General features: G+C 44.2%; 1 protein-coding gene across 1 annotated transcript; it reads right to left on the reverse strand.

Moving 5' to 3' along the window:
• Window positions 1-14471: 14471 nt before the first annotated feature.
• LOC18425614 (putative WRKY transcription factor 65) lies at window positions 14472-17901 on the reverse strand. Its single transcript, XM_006830158.4, has 3 exons — window positions 17386-17901; window positions 16546-16692; window positions 14472-15297 (listed from the first exon to the last, which is right to left on the reverse strand). Exons 1-3 carry the CDS (start codon window positions 17559-17561, stop codon window positions 14775-14777), a joined length of 846 nt encoding a protein of 281 aa, XP_006830221.2. The 5' UTR covers window positions 17562-17901; the 3' UTR covers window positions 14472-14774.
• Between the last annotated feature and the right edge of the window lie 769 nt (window positions 17902-18670).

Below are 18670 nucleotides of genomic sequence, written 5' to 3' on the forward strand. Positions count from 1 at the left end.
TCCTGCGTCGTCCCTCACAAACACAAGCTCGTGAGTCTCGGCCTCCTCAGGATGAACCCATTGATCGAGCCCGGGCTGACCCCCAAGTCACCCAGACGGCTAACCCTGAAGGTGCACACACACCATCTTTGTAGGCCCCTCTCGGATCCAGACTCAAGCGGAGTCACGAACCAGCTTCTTCCTTTGTCGCTTCCCCGATTCCAAGCAAACACCTTGACCTCTGGTACTCAAAGGTCTTCCCTAAGAGTACCATCTTGAGCTATCCTTGGGTCAATCGAACACTAGGGCCTCACAAAGGAATTCGAGGCAACGGCTTGATGTCAGACAGAGGCCCCCAGCCTCCAAGACAAGAACCCAAGCTGCCCTCCATCCTTGGGCCCCACTTCCTGCTTCAGTTCATAGACATGGCCCTCGCCTGTTCGAAGAAAACGAGGTAGTCCAGGTCCCATGCTCGGTTCTGGAATGAGGTCCACAGCCGCCTCAGGATCAAGCAAAACAGAGGCCTGCAAATCATGGCCAAGGAAACCTCCAAGGCAGTCCAGGTCACCACCCGTGATGACTTCCTGCATTGTAATCCCTTCTTCCCTCTTCAATCTCCGGAGCCTGAGCAAGTCTAGGAATATTGTTTGGTGATCACCACCCAAAAGTCACAGTCCCAAGATCATCAAGAACCGGTCCTCAGAAGATCAGCATACAAAGCCCCAACGACGTTAGGAGGAGCGAATGAACAAGTTCAAGGAAATGATGCAAGCTATCCTCAGAAAGATGGAGCGCCTAAAGGCCTCCAAGCCCCCTTCTTCGTCTGATTCCCTGACCAGTGAGGACACAGCTCCTAGGCAGACTCCCCTTCCGGTCTCCCAAGACAACTCCTCTTCTCACGGGGTCTCCCAAATCGACATAGATGCTATGGTGGCCCATAGCCTCAAGAACAAGGTCCCAGGCATGCAGAAGACACCACTCTATCAAAAGTTGTATCCTTCATACATTGACCAGGTGTCATTTCCTCCGAACTACCAAAAAGGGAAACTCCCCCTTTTCAATAGTACGACGTCTCCTCACCAGCATACAGCCCAATTCCAAGCGGCCTGTCGAGAGACAGAAACCGACGGACGTCTCCTCCTTCGCCAGTTCATCGGCACTCTAGAACGACCAACCTTCCAATGGTATGCTCTGCTGCCATCAAACTTGGTACACACTTGGCAAGAAATGGAGTAGTTGTTCTACCAATGCTTCTTTGAAGTCCAAAGGAACATGGAAACTATCGAGCTCCCCACCTTGATGCAAGACCCAAGTGAGCCGATTGACAAGTTCATCACCCGATGAAGAGAGATGGAGACCTTTCACGCCACTCCCATGACCAAGAAGGAAGCAGCCCAGACCTGCATACGAAACATGCTTCTCGAGATTGCCTTACATGTCGCGGCATCCAATCCACCCTCCATGTCAGAGCACATCTCTAAGGCAGTTCATACCAAGGGATTTTTCAAGCACCACGGCAGCCCTCGTCGACCTCTGGCTCAAACTCTTGCTCCAGTAGTTGGGGCAATCAAAAGGTAGTGATCAGCGTGGCAGTCACCGTGACAACACCAAAGGTGCGGCTCCCCAAACTCTCGACCTCTCTAAAGCACAGAAGCCTCAGACCGAGGTCAAGCAGCAATCCTACAATGTGATCCCACCTCCTAAAAACAGTAAGCGGAACGACTACTGAACCCACCCATCATCAGAATAAGGTTTACCCCATTGACATGGAGTGAACCCTTGCACTGCTCTAGAACAGAATATGATCCAGATGTCAAAGGCACCACTGTAGAGTCATCGAGGCAGGAGTCAACTGAGAAGTATTGCGCCTATCATAGGAGAGTAGCCCACCCCACTCACGACTGCTACAAGCCCAACGACACTATCGAGGCCCTTATCAACAAGGGCTTGATAAAGCTCAAAGAGTTGAAAAAGGCATTCGGGGGCAGCTGAGGCATCTCACATAGTCACGATCTGAGAAGACGACGGGGCACTCGTTATCCTTCATGCATTTTCTCTATAATGCTCAAAGAAGGGATCGCCACCCTAAAGCTAACAAGGCAGCCCAAGTTCCTGCCTCCAGGGGTCGAGAACCTCTGGTGTGCATATCACCAGATACGAGGTCATGACGTCAGCAGGTACACTGGCTTCCATAAACTCTTGACAGAAAATATGCAGCAGTGTCAGGAGGTTCAGGGCGACCTGGCAAGACACCCTTAGGTCCCTCTTCCGCCTGTGCAAGAAGACCCCCTGACGCAAGCCCAGCAAAATACTGAGCAAGGCCCTCTGCATGCCCTCTTTGAGGCAATGCTTTAGCAAGGTCTTGTCACCCCCAAGTCAGCCAGATAGCCTAAGCGTCTTACTCAGGGCACAGAAAAACTCTGGTGCCCTTATCACCAAGTGTGGGGTCACGAACTCAAGGAGTGCATTGGGTTCAAGGCCTTAGTCACGAAGAAAGTCCAGCAAGGCCACATCGTCTGTGCGGTTCTCTCAAGACACGTCCAAGCCTTCGCTCCCGTTCAAGAGGAAGCCCCGTTATAAGCCCCTCACGAGCATGCACTAGACCTTTCAGAGCCCTCGACCTCTCAGCCCTGGGAAGTCTACCATGGGCGAAGTAGGCTCAAATCCCTAAAACATGAGGCAGTTTGCCAAGCTAGGGCCACTCACCAACCTGATAGGGCAATCCAAACACCCCCTCAGGGATCTTGAAGGAGATGGCGAGTACCTAGGTCAGCCCGCCGAAGGAATCATCTTCCTCAGCCACTAGTCAATGAAGAACTCCTCAGGCCCCTTCCTCCGCTACCGACCTTGTGGGACTTCATCCCAAGCGCAGCTCGCCTCATCTTATCTCCAATCAGGCAGACGGCCCTGAGTTATCAATATCTCAAGAGTCGACCAAAATGGGTGACGACGTTAAAAACACCCCACAACAGTCAAAGCTGGGGCATGACCTTAAATACCCCCTGCAAATGTCCAATTCCGGCGACAACATTAAAAGTTGCCCGAAACGTTCTAACTCTTCTTCTCCTTCCTCCTCCTTTATTCCTTATGCAGGTACCGCTCGATGATGCCCAGATTTCGACACTCTAAACAAAGAGTTCGGAGGCACCAGCCTCACCATGTCGCCGCAAGAGCGCCTCACAGAATTGCTAACCCAGACGGTAGGATTCTTGACAACTACCGACGACCTAGCAACACGGGCCAAAACCAAACCACGTTCGAGCTTTTGCTCTCAAGAGGCTTGTCACATGATCCAAGTACATGACGCGTAGCCCAGCTCGGGGCAAGTACCGAGTGAGCCCAATCATGAGGTCATGGACCCCCCGTTTGAAGCCGACCCTTCCTTCACTTTGACCAATCAGAGACCAGTCCTCTCCCCCATTGTGCCCCTCCTAGAGGCCGAGATGTTAGGATCATGGGTGGACACATTTGAGATCAAAGAAAACCCTTGTGAGTCCCTCGACGAGGAACTCCAAGAAGCTCCCAAAGAGTGGGAAGAGGGAGGGCAGGCTACGACTGATGAGCTTTAAGAGATTAACCTGGGGGATGAGGCCGACCCAAGGCCAACCTTCATCTCAGCAAAGATGTCCCTGAAAGAGAAAGAAAGCTAGATCTCCCTCCTTCAAGTAAATCGGGACGTGTCTTCGCCTAGCATTATTATCATGAGATGCCCGGTCTAAACCCCCAGATTGATGTCCATCGCCTAGGTATTGATCCCACCATCAAACCCATGTAGCAGAAATCAAGAAGGTTTAGGCCTGACCTCGAGATGCAGATCGATGCTGAGGTGAACAAGCTCAGGCAAGCCGGATTCATACGTGAAGTCAAATACCCTAGATGGCTTGCGAATATCGTCCCATTCAAGAAAAAAAATGGCCAAATCAGGGTCTGCATCGACTTTCATGACTTGAACACTGCTTGTCCCAAGGATGATTTCCCCCTGTCGTTCATTGAGATACTGGTTGAATCCACGGCCCATTGCCAAATCTTCTCCTTTGTGGACGGTTATTCCGGTTACAACCAAATCAGGATGGTGCCAGAGGATGAGGAGGCCACTGCGTTCTTAACTCCAAAAGGTGTCTTTTGCTACACTGGGATGCCTTTTGGGCTAAAGAATGCTGGCGCCACGTACCAGTGAGCCATGACAACCATCTTCAAGGACATGATTCACAAGGAGGTCGAGTGCTATGTGGATGACTTGGTGGTAAAGTCTAAAACAAAAGCCACTCACGTGCAAGACCTTAAAAAGGTGTTTGAGCGGTTGCGGCATCACCAACTCACGATGAACCCCTTGAAATGGGCCTTCGACGTACGCTTAGGAAAACTCTTAGGGTTTATCATGAGATACCGGGGGCTAGAGATCGAGCCAGTCAAAATCAAGGCAATTTAGGACATGCCGTCACTTACAACCCTTCGTGAACTACGGTCTCTCCAAGGACAACTCGCCTACATTCGGAGGTTCATTTCGAACCTTTCAGAGCGATGCAGTCCCTTTTCACACCTCCTGAAGAAGGACACTCCCTTCATATTGGATGAAGCGTGCTAAGCTGCGGTGCTTGTTGAATCCACCGGTACTCTCTACACCAGTGTTAGGAAGGCCTCTCATCCTATACGTGACCGCCCTCGATGAGTCACTCGAGGCATTCCTAGCGCAGAATAATGATGGAGGGAAAGAGACAGCGCTCTATTAACTCAGTCGCAGAATGCAAGGGGCTGAGAAGAATTACCCTCCCATCGAAAGTCAAGTTAATCTCCAAGGTAGACCCGGTCAAGTTCCTTATGACCCAGCCATGCTTATCAAAACGTTTGGCCAAGTGGGTACTATTGCTGATGGAGTTCAACATCACGTATGTACCATAGAAGGCAGTTAAAAATCAAGTCGTAGCAGACTTCCATGCAGCTCACCCAATCCCTTCAGAATCTCCCATGTCAAGCGATCTCCCGGATGAAGAAGTTTTTTGTACGGCGCTAACTCGGTCGTGGGAGGTGTACTTTGATGGAGTATTCCAGTCTGATAGAGGCGGTACCGGAGTTGTGTTCCTAACTCCTGATGGAGGAACAATTCCTCTATCCTTCTCACTTGTAGAGGCGTTTTCTCATAATAAAGCCGAGTATCATGCCCTCATAATCAGACTGGAGATTGCCTAGGAACTAAACTTAGAGCAGCTAAATATCTTCGGTGATTCTGAGCTGGTCATTCGGTAGCTAAAGGGGATATATGACGTAAGGAAGGATCCTCTCAAGTCTTACCATAACACAACCAAAACATACATGGCCCAGTTCGATGACTTCTCCCTGAGTCATATCCCTATAAGGCTAAATTCGCAGGCTGATACGCTCTTAAAGCTCGGCGCCACAACCCAATTGTCTTCAAAGGGGCCAACTCCGGTTTGGGTAATCGAATGGAGACATGTCGACTTGAGAATCAGAGTTGACGCAGACAATGAGAGGGATGTCTTCCCTGAGTGTCCGCCTTACCCATTCGGGGCACTTCTCGAGGCTAGGGATGTCATCGAGACAGAGCAAGAAATTTCCCAAGGAAAAAAATCCAAGGCCAGGTAGCAGGAGCCCGGATTCTTCGACCCGATGTGCGCAGAGGTTGAGCAAGTAGAAGATTGGAGGGAGCCTATCATGGACTTCGTAAGACATGGGAGGTTGCCTCAAGATCGGGCGGAACGCAGCGGCGTACGACGGATGTCTACCAAGTACACCCTTCTCGTTAGGGATGTCCTCTGTCGTCGGTCATTTGATGGAATCCTCCTTAGATGCATCAATGCCCAAGAGGCAAGCAAAGTACTCGAAGAAATACACTCGGGCATCTGCGGGCTGCATCAATCTGGCCCCAAGCTCTATGAGCGCGTACGCAGACTCGGCTATTACTAGCCTTCCATGATAGCTGATGCCCAAAACTACGCCAAAAGATGACAGGTGTGCCAAATTCACTCAAGTCTCATTCATCAGCCCCCAGTGCCTCTCCATCCTACAGTGACATCATGGCCTTTTTCCCAGTGGGGCATGGACATTGTAGGACCCATAGACCCTCCTTCTGCTTTGGGTCATGCCTTCATCCTGGCAGTGACAGGCTACTTTTCCAAATGGGCTGAGGCAGTCCCTCCCAGACAGGTTCCAACGACCGTTGTGGCTAACTTCATGCGGCACCACATCACCTACCAGTTTGGGGTCCCAGACCGAATAATTTCTGATAATGGACATCAGTTCAAGAGCCAGCATGTGGATCGCCTAGTCAACCAATTTGGTTTTGAGTGGAAGTACTCTACTAAGTACTACCTTCGAGCCAACGGGTTAGCTGAGGCGTTCAACAAGACTTTGTGCGGGGTACACCAGAAGTTGGTGTCAAAGTCAAAGAAGAACTGGCACGAGAAGTTGCCTGAGGCTCTATGAGCGTATCGCACTACCACTCTCAATGCTATAAATTCCACCCCTTATTCCCTAGTCTATGGGCGTGAGGTGGTTCTACACCTCGAAATTCAATTACCCTAACTCTGTGTTACTATACATCAGGGATTAACTGAGGAATAGAGGGTCAGGCTCCGCTACCAAGAGCTGGATGCCCTTGATGAAAAGATACTAGAGGCCCAACAGAACCTCGAGCTCAATCAAGGAAGAATGAAGAGAGCCTTTGACAAGTCTGTCAAGGTTCATTCATTCGCTCGTGGGGACCTATTCATAGCCGTCAAGAGACCAACTGTCATGCACGGGTGTCACAAAGGAAAGTTCGAGCCTAAGTAGGAGGGTCCATTCGTAATCGAGCAGGTTACACCAAGTGGGGCATATATACTGACGAACTTTGATGGAGAATAGGCGAAGCCCCCCATCAATGGGCGATATTTAAAGAAGTATTATCCCTAACATGGCAATAAAGTGCGGTGTGTGAAATAAAAATATAGAAATGAAGATGGGAAACATCAAGCCAACTCAAAGGAAATTTATTTCTTATATTGCATTAGAAAAAGTTGTAAGTTACAACCGAATGCCCATTGTCAAGGAAGTTACAAAGCTCTTACATCTGAGGATAAGAGGACGGTTACAAACCAAAGCCAGCGGCATTGCTCTTGCATCTGAGGATCAGAGGACAGTTACAGGCCAAGAGAAACGCCCTCCTCGTACAAAAGAAGCAAACCCACCAAAGAAATGCCTACCACCTTAAACTACACGGTCCTGGTTGCATGACTTAAAAGTGCATAACCACGGTCTAAGCTATATCACCTTAAACCATAGTGCGCATCCTGGCAGCATGACGTTAAACTGCTTTGCCTAGGTCTAGGAGGTGCGACCTTAAAACATGCCCCCGTTAACTGCACACCCCTTTCACATGCATTTTCGTGCACGTTTCCCTAACTAACCCTTTTGTAGTCACGTACCCTCTTCTTCTAGGCGCACACGTCCTTTACGTGCATCTCCATGCACGTCTTCTCTAGCTGGCCCATTAATGTGCACGGGCCACCTTCACCATCTTTCATCATCCCGCAATGAGTCTTACCCATGCTCACCAAATGGCAAGCCATCTTGGCACCCATATTTGCCGTCAGCTAGTGGATCACCACCTTTCACCTACCATCCAATCTACTCTCCATAGGCAACTTCATGTTATCCTTCCAAGTGAGTCAAAGTCATCACCAAACTCACTCTGTGGCCTCTACAAACAGCCATTCCTTACTACTACGGTCTAGCTGTATGACCCTAAACTATAGTATGCATCCTCACCGCATGACGTTAAAAGGCTTTGCACAGGTCTCGAAGGCACGACCTTAAAACACGCCTGCTCAAAAAAAACGGGCATGGTGTACACCTGGACAACACCATGAGTAAAATGACGAATGGGCATGGTCACGAAACCATGAGTAAAAAAGTTTCGTGGAAAAAGAAACGCAAGCACGATGAAAAACCCAAGAGGGCACTTTGAGCAAAAATGGATGAAAAGGGTGGACATGACCACAAATTCATGGGTAAAAGATCCCAAAAATAACATAAGTTGGTGAAAACCGTCCTCACGGTGCCACTTCCCATGTTTAAGTGAAAACCTGCGAAAGGGTGCTTGGACCGACAAAGCAGGTTGACGCACTTCCATAACCTCAGTCGACTCCCAAGTTTTATGGCTCATCAAGGAGTAAGAGCCTCATAAGATCTCCCCAGTTTCATGGCTCATCAGGGAGTGAGAGCCTCATAAGATCTCCCCAGTTTCATGGCTCATCAGGGAGTGAGAGCCGTATAAGATCTCTCTAGTTTCATGGCTCATCAAGGAGTGAGAGTCGGATAAGATCTCCCCAATTTCATGGCTCATCAGGGAGTGAGAGCCGCATAAGATCTCCCCAGTTTCATGGCTCATCAGGGAGTGAGAGCCGCATAAGATCTCCCTAGTTCAACAACAACAAGAGTCCTTGAGGGTGAAGACAATGACTAAAAGATCCCTCCGAAATTGCAAAGAGTCATGGGGAAGGTAAGAAACTTATGAATTTATGGCCTAACCTGCCACAGGCTTTAGGGTAGTCTTTGTCAAACCCCCCAGCCTACATGAGACCAGACTTTCGGGTTGGGTCAGAAGACCCCAACTAGACCCCGTAGACGAGACCTATAGGAGATACCTTGAGCATCAAAAACAAACCTGGTGTATCAGTAAACAACACCGATCGAAGGTTCGTAGCATTTAGCATTCAAAAAAGGCCTAGTTCTGTACGAGGAGGTCCTAACAAAGGCCTCATGCTCCAGAACCATAGATAGTCTCTCGAGGGTTGGACTTTGACAAAGATCCCTCAAACTTCTCAAATGATTGCACTTCTCGATTCTATCGAAGCACAACATTTGGCGGGGCATGCTATTGGAAGGTATTTTTCATCAACATGGGGCCCCCGCTCACTAAAGACCTAGCAAGTAGTGGAACTTTCGACAGTCTAAAAACAGCCCTAGAAGTGACCAAGATCCTTATAAGGTCTATCAAGAGTCCCTTGTCAAGTTTTATCGCATTTCGACATGTCTAAGGTAGTGCAGATTGAGAAACAGCTCTGGCAGAATCGGCCTCTATCACCCTGAAACGGACCCCTATAACTAAATCTACATTTTTAGGATCTCAAATTGTCGTGGGACCACCACCATTGGATTCAACACGGTTGAAAACCCCTAGGGATCAAGTTTTAGCTCAAACGGACATTCCAGGAAGAAGTTATAGACTAAAGAGTAAAACAGGAGAAGCCACACGTTATTCTCGTGAGGCCACCCTATAACACTACGTCATTAAAGCGATAGTCACGACCATGGACTTTTGACGTTCATATCTCACTCGTCCTAAGTTGGTTAGTGCGTAAATTTGGTGAGCATGTTCGTCTAATCAAGACGAGCAATTCAATATGTGGCACACCCCGTGACGATACCCGAGCGAGAAGAAAAACTAGAGAGAAGTTGTTGATCCATGAATAAAGTACAGAAAATTCAACAACGTCATACCTTGCTCAAGTGGTCTGATCACGCAGCTCATGAGCCCGATTGACACAAGACCAATTCCATTACGGGCGTAAGGTCTTGGGCCATCTCTGAACCAAACCTCATACATGATTAACGATTGGATTTTGTACACACACGAAGCCGACAAACAGACTGTAAATTTCATCACTGGAATCCTTGATTCCAGCCAAAATTCAAAACTTGCAAAATCTTCATTAGGCCATGGAATCGAGCTGTGTTTGGTGCCCCATGATCCTAGTGGCATCCTCAGAGTGATTCAGCGAAGAGAACACAAAAAAAATCAAGGAACAAACACACTATCTATCCAAAGTTTCAAGATCTACTCAAATTTTAAGTCACATGATTATATATCAAAAACACAATCCATGACTCGAAGTTCGTATCAAATCGATCGTCATGTCGAGCCCTACAAAAAACCAATCATCGTATGATCAACCAGGCATCAAAACGACCCCAGATCAACCATGCACGATCACGCAAGTCCTAGGGCAACACAGGGACTATTCTGGAATTTTACAACTTGTTAAGAAGGGGTAAATCTATCATTTTGTACCCTATTTTTTAATTTCTTTTAATTCAATTTAATCTTAATTTCCAGCAATTAGGGTTACTTTTGATCATCCACCCATGTTTGGGGCACACTTCTATATATACATACCATCATTGTACGATAAAAAAAGAGAGATAGAGGCATACACACAAGAGAGAATTTTCACTTAATACAAGTTTATCTTTCTTACCATTGTTATGTCACGCTTGAGAGAGGGAGTGAGGTGAGAGAAACTTTTGACTGGTACCCCTAAGTTTGAGGTAAACTTTCTCTCTCTTCTTTTTTTTATCTTCTCCCCTCTCTTCTCCTGCTTCACCTGAGTTCCTCGTAGGGGCCATGCACAGCAGTGGAAGTGCCATGCATGCCTCCCCCTTGGTCTCACAGGGTATGCATGGCGATGGCAGTGCCATGTGCGAGTCTCCTTCCCCTTCTACTTATCTATTTTTTCCTTTAAGTGAGGCCTGTAGATGGCAATGCCCATCACCACCCACAGACACAGCTTTGATATCTCGGTGAAGAACCTAAACAGCAAGGTTTGTTGCCACCTGCAGGGGTCTTTTCCTGCCACGTGTCTAGTGTAAGCAACGATACATATCACCACCCGCTAAGGGCTTTGGCAACACCTATCGCCGTCCGCGAGTCTCCTCCGCATGCCCGGTGCTTATCGTTGTTCTCCCTACGTCCCGAGCCTATTGTCGTGCGACTTAGGAGAAACTATCATCGTGCGCCTCGTCAGGAGCTAGCGTCGTCCACAAGGGATGCGTCATCTCCTTGCATTGCCTATCGCGATGCTTATTGAAGTCTGGATTTCCCCTTCTCTTGGTCGTCTCGTTCTTTCCTCTTCATCTCTTTCTCCTCTCACTTGATTGTGGGTAGACCTAGCCTATCACCAACGTGACCTCGGTTTCGAGTAGTATTGTCGTCGTGCTGGTCCTGAGAACCATGCCCGTCTTGCTACCACTCCGAGTCGGTAATTTCTGGTTGTCATGCTAGTCTCACCCCTACTTCGAGCTCTCTTCTCTTTTCTATTTTTCACCGAACCTTGCACTTCATCGTCTTTTTATGTGAATGTGCATTGCCCTAAGACAAGAGTAGGTCCCTTTGACCCACTTGTCTTACAAATTAACCATAGAAATGTTGCGCAGAAAAACAAGAGGATTACAAGTCAAGGGAAGCGATTCCGAACCAGCTCAAGAAGCTCGGGGCCTTCTTCGTTATCAAAGAGGGCACCCACGCGAGTCAGCCCGAGTATATCCCGAACCCACTTAAAATTTCTCTCTCATTGGTTGATATACCTACCCTTGCCCCGAGCAAGGTTCCAAGACAGCAATCTCAAATCTTAGGTTCACCAGAAACCTGAGACACGTGCCACCAGATCACCTAGATCAAGAGGGCGAGATCGAGGCACTTAACCAAATTTATGTAAATATTTTCAAATGATTAATTTCACTGATCAAGGTTTATTCAAAGTATATAAAGTCGAAACTCTTTATATTCATGAAGCGTTCAACATAAAGCCACTGATATCATTACAACTACTATAAAACTTTTACAAAAATTTTAAAAATTGCAAGAATTGCCAAGCATGAGGACATTTTTATATGACTCATTACAAAGAATTCAACAGCATTATTGAAGATGAGTCACCAGAGGAGTCACGAAAATCATCTCAAAATATCTCACAAAGAAACCATACATGGTTTTCTTGAAGTAGTTTTACTTTATGAAAAGTGAATTTACTTTTTATGAGTGGTTTTACTATTTACTTTTTTAGTGTGCGGAAGAATGAGAGCCGAGTATATGTAATTATGGCTTTGTACTTGTTACTTTTATATTTTATTTTAAGTGAATGTAAATAAGAGTAGCATATGGATGTTCTTGATATACCAGGGTACTATATAAGTGACATGTAGATGTACTTGATGTATCAGGGTATTGTATGATTTTTTTTTTTCATCTATGATTTAGCCCATGGTTTTGTAAACCATTGTGCGGTAAGTCGTGTTGTGTTTCACTATAAATATGTATTTACTTTGTGTGAAATAAAGCATAAGTAAAGTTGAGTTTACAGTTTGCAAAATAATTGGGTAACCAAGTCTAGTAGAGTTATTGTGCTCTAATGGTCCTTTGGTGAACTTGTCTTACCCCGTGTCCGGACGAAATTCGGGACAACAAATCTCTTTTTTTACTATGAGCGTAATTCGATTAGGAGCATGTGAGGTGTTGTTAACTATTCTGATAACTAATCTAATCAAGGGAGTCAGCAAGTCGCAGTCCTTAAAATGATATCTCAGCGAAATGTTGGCGGTTGAGCACAGTACTCATCCCCTTTCGTCAAGCTTTTCACCTATTTTCTTTGTACTTCTATGTTGGTCGTTTTTCAGGTAACTTCTATTTATAAAAATAAGTAAATAAATTTAAAAAAAAAGGGTTCTATGTCTCTCTCTGTGCCTCTTTGAATTATCATTAAATATCAAAATTCCCAAAAATAGAGTCAATGTTTCTAGTTTCTATAAACCCTTCTCTACTTTTCATCATTTATTAAGTTCACTTCGTAGAATTCTATGTGTTTCTCTCTCCCCCTTATTTATTTCTATTATTGTCTAAATTTTTCCTTACCCTTTCAATTATTTACTTTCTCTTCATTTAGTACCTTTTTTTTGCTTGTCTTCTTCTCTAGTAATAAATAACCCTTTTTTTCATCAATTATTAAGCCTTATTATATTTGTATTTATACTTGTCTCTCTTTGTAATTTCTTCTTCTTTTTTCATTAAAGCTTGTGGTCACTTTTTTACTTCTTTAAAAACTCACATTTCTCTTCATTCTTCTCTGGCATTCTTATTTGTTTTTTCAATCCTTTTAGAACCTTCTTTAGTCTCTCATTGAGACTTCTCTCTCTAAACTAAGCCCACTGTCTAAACCTCTCACAATACTCTATAAGACTCTAAATTCCCTCTCTCAACTAGCTTCACCTCTCTACCCCTTTCTGGTGTGGGTTATGGCCCTCTGCATCACTCCATTGTACATTGCACCATTATTAACTTTTTTTATATACAAGGACCGACTTTAATCAAAGTCCTCTCCATTGTTTTGCAGAACTATTTGACTCTAAAGCAAATCACATTTAACTTCAAGCCAAATAACAGCTAAATCTGGTTTTTTAGGACCCATAAACCATCACCACTTGTCAAATCAAAAATAAAATGTAATGTTTTGACCAGATCAACCACGGCTCCTCTAGTTAGGCAGTTGACATTTGCTACACTGCTTGCTTTACTGGTTCGCATTCCACGGCTGACTTAACCATAATAAACTAAAATTTAGAGAGAGAAAGAGAGAGAGAGAGTGATTATTTGTTGTGGTTTGCTCATGTAGCGTGTCAAGGAGTTGTTTAATTGGAAATTTTCCAAAAGCATGTGCGATTTTTGAAGTTTCCTCCACCACTTTTACATTTCTTTTTCAAATAAAAGCATCAAATCTTTCCCCATACTAGAAGCAAGTGGCCAAGAGGCAAGGAGAGATCCCAAATTTACTCTTGGATGCAAAAACTATGAATTAAATTCGGAAGCGTTTAAGACTATGATGCCATTTCCAAGGAGATTAAGACGAGCTTTGGACTTTCTTCCTATAATTTACTCCATCTAACCTTTTTTTCTCCTTCTCAACATTTAATTAAAACCGATTATTGTGGACTATTCAATACTATTTCCCAATATTTAATATAAAAGAAGATTATCTTAAGAAAGCCGCGATGCATGCGCCTTCCCTTGTATTTATAATCCCCCTTTGCCAGCAAGATACTCTTAAGAAGAAGAGGACAAGGGAAGGTTTGGACTGAGAAAAAATTACCAAAATATCCTCACCATTCAAACCGGGACCGTGTTCCACCTGAAATTGGTGGGGGACGATTCGGTTCTAGGGAATCTCTAGAACCACATGATTCCATCAAGTTTTCTACTTTTCTTATTTTTAGTTTTATGGATGTATTGATCAAGATCCCAAAATGGCCGATCCAAATTGGGGAATCGAGAATGCATGCCCTCCAGGCACCAGTTTTAAAACTAAGTAGCCATACATAATGCATAAGTACGAATAGGATTTAATCCCACCTTCTATTCCCACCGTTAACATATCCAAGAAAAAAGGGCACCCCCACATTCACAATTGCGCCCTCATTCTTGGCTAGCATCAAGTGAGTACATGCTTGTTTATACAAAGTATTACAATGAGCAAAATAGTCATCAATTAACATAGAAAAGCATCTAATGAGACCATTACATTTGATACATGGTGGTCATAATTAATATTTGACCATTGGATGTCCAATTGGATGGATGTATTTATTTCATTGATCAAGCTCAAACTTCAAACGAAATTTTTCGAACTTTGTGACATATCGAAACTATCAAATTTCTTATAAGATAATTGCAAGTAATTGTAACCTCTTTGTATCAAAAGTAAATAGTCTCATTGTATACAATCCCATTGAAATTCTTAGAAAATACTCATCATAGTCATTTATTGCATGGAATTTTCCAGGTTGGGTGTCTTTTTTTGTTCTTTTTTTTTTGGGTAGTTGAGTGGTAGGAATCGGACTTCTGAAAAGAATTGTCACAATTGTGAGGCATAACAGGAATATTCTTCGGTGCTGGAGTGATCCGGCATTTCCATTAAAACGGCCGGATGAATCTGCCGTTTCTACACAAGGAAGGGGCAATTTTCGTCATTTTACCCCGTGTTTCCACACCACGAAGCGGCTGCTTCCTGAATCTCGAACAAGCCCCGACGGAAAACCACCGAGCACTCAGGCAATTCCCCCAAATCCGCGAAGCACTCCTCATCCTTACCGTTAATTTCCTGACGGAATACTTCCTCGTCACCCAAAACCTCTCGACCGAAAACCCCTTCTCCGCCGTCGTCCGGCACGTAAGCAGAGCTCTGGAGCATGTCTACACCTGGAAACCAGCAAAGATCGTGGCTTTGGAAGCCATCTCCGGCTTCAAACTCCATCTCCGGCGTAATCTCAGGTGGGTGGTCCGAGATTTTGTGATTTTCCGGTGAGGTTTCCTTTAGGGTTTTGGACGGAATCCTAGGGTTGTTGTTGTTTGGTGGTCCGCGAGAGGAGGTTGGGGGCCAGGGGTGGTTGTGTTCGCAGGCGTAGGTGACGACTAACATTGACGGATCTACCCTGCTCCTCTCCACTTGTTTTCGAGCGGGGCAACCCTTTGAGCTACTGCAACGGTAGTATCCCCTGCACCCAATAAAGACGTGACATGTGTCAATATTTTGCCATATTGCCCTTTCCCCCTGCTAAAAGGACAATAACGGTCTTCACCCCAAAAATTAAGCTGAAAAAAACAAAAAAAAAAAAAAAAAAAAAAGATCGTATACAATAAGACTATTTACCATTGATACAAAGAAGTCAAATTAATTACAAACCATCCGATGTGAAATCTAATAGCTTGGATGTGTTTCGCAAAAATTTCTTTTGAAATTTCAACTTGGTCAATGGAATAAATGTAGTCATCGAATTTCACATCCAATGGTGAAAACTAATTATGGCCATCTTGTACCAAAAATAAATAGCTTTATTGTATATTTTTTCTACATGCTATGTATTTCTCAAGGTCGCAATAAAAAAAATTATCAACATTGAGCAGAGATTTATCCATTTTTGGAAGTACGAGATCTAAAATTTTAATTTTTCTCTTAAAATAATTGTCTAGTAATTTGTAGGTGGTTCTCAAAATTTAGAACTGAAAAAATCAACATCAGTAAGTATTTTGAGTGAGGGAGCAAATGTACGTAACATTCCCGCAGGAGATTGGAAACATAATATACGTAAACATAATATACGTGCTCAAATTTATTAAGGGTGTATTTTAAATAAGGTTGAGGATCTAAATAATCAAAGTAAGGCATGCCTTCAAATACTATCAAAAGATATCGTTTCATACTCTAAATCTTTATAATAGATTGAAAATTTATTTTCATATTCTAATTATGAAATTTTTTTTTTCAAAAATATTGTATATCAAAACGATCTATAAACACTTGAAAATCTTGAAAATCGACGGTCTAGATAATACACTAGATGCAATATTTTCAAAGCTTGAAGTTCCTTTTTTTCTTATGTCCATGTATTTCAAGGCCCAGATGATCAGATCTAAGAGTTTTTCAACATCGAAACAACTTCGTCTACTGTTTTTTTTAGGTGCGCCTTAATTTAATTATTTGGGAGCAATTTGACGAGACTATGTTAATGGAGGAGGGCTATTATGGTCATTTTCATAAGTTTTAAGAGGGCGCTGGTCACTTAGCTGAATGTTACGGATAATATGGTCATTTTTAGAAAAATACCAGCTTGGCTTGGCGAGAGACGAATTTGACAGCCGCAGGGACAAAGCGGTAATTTTGATGAAATTTGAAGGAAAGCGATCGTGGCATAGTTTTCGTGTAAAAATGAAGAGGAGGGGAAGAGAATCGGGGTGGGTGTTACCTTGGATATGGAGAACCTTTGATGGGCTTTTGTCCGTACTTCCTCCAAGCCCATGAATCGGACGGTGGAGCTCCCTCCCCTCTTGGCCGTGAACCGTCTAGATCGCCTCCAATTGGGACTGAGATCACTCTCTTCTCTACAACCCGCCTGCATTTCCCCGTAATAATTCAAACAATGAACGGACTCGCGTGGGACTCGAAGGTCCCGACTCCTATTCGGGACTGAGGAGAATGACGAGTTTATGCAAAAAAAAAAAAGAAGAAGAAAATAACGAAAAATCAAATAATAGGATTCAGCCAAGGCCAATGCCCATGCCTATCCTTCTAAGCTCCGTGGCCTGCCAGGCTCGAGTGGACCGCCTGATTTTTCAAACATGGATTAAGAGTATAAAACAAGCCATAATTTTCGGTTTTTTTTTTTTTTTTTTATAGCTTATGTGACTATGGATTATCATTAGTATTAATCTGCTCGATCTATCTATCAAAATTCAAAAAAGTAAAATACTAAAAAATTTATTGGAATTGATTTTCATGTTTTAATAAAGCATTTATTGTGTGCTATTTACCTCTCAAATAACTTGATTTACATGGCAAATATGAGAGTGGTTGATGCATGCCATAGAAAAACGCGTTTTATCTTCCTTTGTATAGAGAATGAAAAGGTTATGCCCTCTAAAAGAAATGGAGCAAATGATCTCTCGGTTCACATTAACAAAATCATTATTTCCAATAAACAATTGGATCATGAAGAGTTTCATGGTTCACCTGGTTTTGGATTAAGAAGAAAACAACAAGTTGCTTCCCATTGAAAAATTGGAGGAAATGGTGTTTGTTGGTTCACCTTCTTTTGGGTGAAGAAGCAGCAGCTCCCTTTGTTTCCGTCTTCGAACCCCCCGAAACCGGTTGTCTGGCATGAACCTGGCCGGAATCACTTAGGATCTCAGGCTCTTGAGTCTTCTCCTCCGTTGATTCATTGAAAGAATTGAAACAAGCCACTTTATGTTGATGAAGCTCCATGAATTCTAAAAGTGTGCTGACGAGTTTCTCTTCCTAAGGTATGAACAATTGCGTCATACCGTCGCGTTATACGGCAAAATCGAATGCCGGAAATCAGGCGAAAAATGCCCGGAGAACTTTGGTATGGCCGGAAAACCAGTACAGAGAGAGAGGGGGTGTTATGATTGAGGGTGGAGATTTATGTATGGCCGTCATTTAACAGATGGACAGTTCGATAGTTTATAGACGACGTGCAACCAAATATCCAATCTTTAAATCAATAGCGAAAGGGACGGATTTTAACTTATATAAATTGGAGGTCACATGGACCCTCCCTTCCATGAAGCCTGTGTTTTTCTATAATCACACCGGTCTCCTCCTTAATTTAAGTGTGATCCATTTCCATTTCGCCCCAACTCCTATTCTCTAAATCTCCAATTAGCCCAAATTAACACCCCTCTCTCTCTCAAAATTAGGGGGAGGGGAGGGACCATAGATCCGACTAGAACCGGCACCTCACATGGGTATACCCAACCTCAAAATTAGGGGAAAATTAGGGGGAGGGGAGGAACCATAGATCCGACTAGAACCAGGACCCGATGGGTATACCCAACCCCAAAATTAGGGGAAGAGGAGGGACCATAGATCCGACTAGAACCGGGACCCGATGGGTATACCCAACCTCGATTCGGGTATGGGGTCCAAATTTTATACCCGAATACTACTTGGGTTTGGGTAAGGGTCTGGGTCCAACCGGTCCGACCCGTACCCGTAGTCATAGGGTTTATCATGACAATCATGTGTCTCATCAGACGCGTGCTAGGTGTTCATATTGTCACAATATTGACAACAGTTACAGTATTATTGGCAAAAAAGAAGCTCATAATCATAGCGTAGCAATGGATCCGCTACCCCTACTCAAAATAGATGGAAAAATTGACAACAGTTACAGTATTTTTGGCAAAAAAAAGAAACTCATAGTCATAGGGTAGCAATGGATCTGCTACCCCTACTCAAAATAGATGAAAAAATTTTAGAAACTGTATTTCTGTATATTTGAGCCTTAGGCCCCATAGAAGATTCTTTCATAATATTGCGAACTCTCTCATTAGTAATTGATTCATATATAA

The sequence above is a fragment of the Amborella trichopoda genome, chromosome 1 (genome assembly GCF_054954075.1).
Source record: "Amborella trichopoda isolate Santa Cruz 75 chromosome 1, AtrichopodaSantaCruz75HAP2 v2.0, whole genome shotgun sequence".
Taxonomy (NCBI): domain Eukaryota; kingdom Viridiplantae; phylum Streptophyta; class Magnoliopsida; order Amborellales; family Amborellaceae; genus Amborella; species Amborella trichopoda.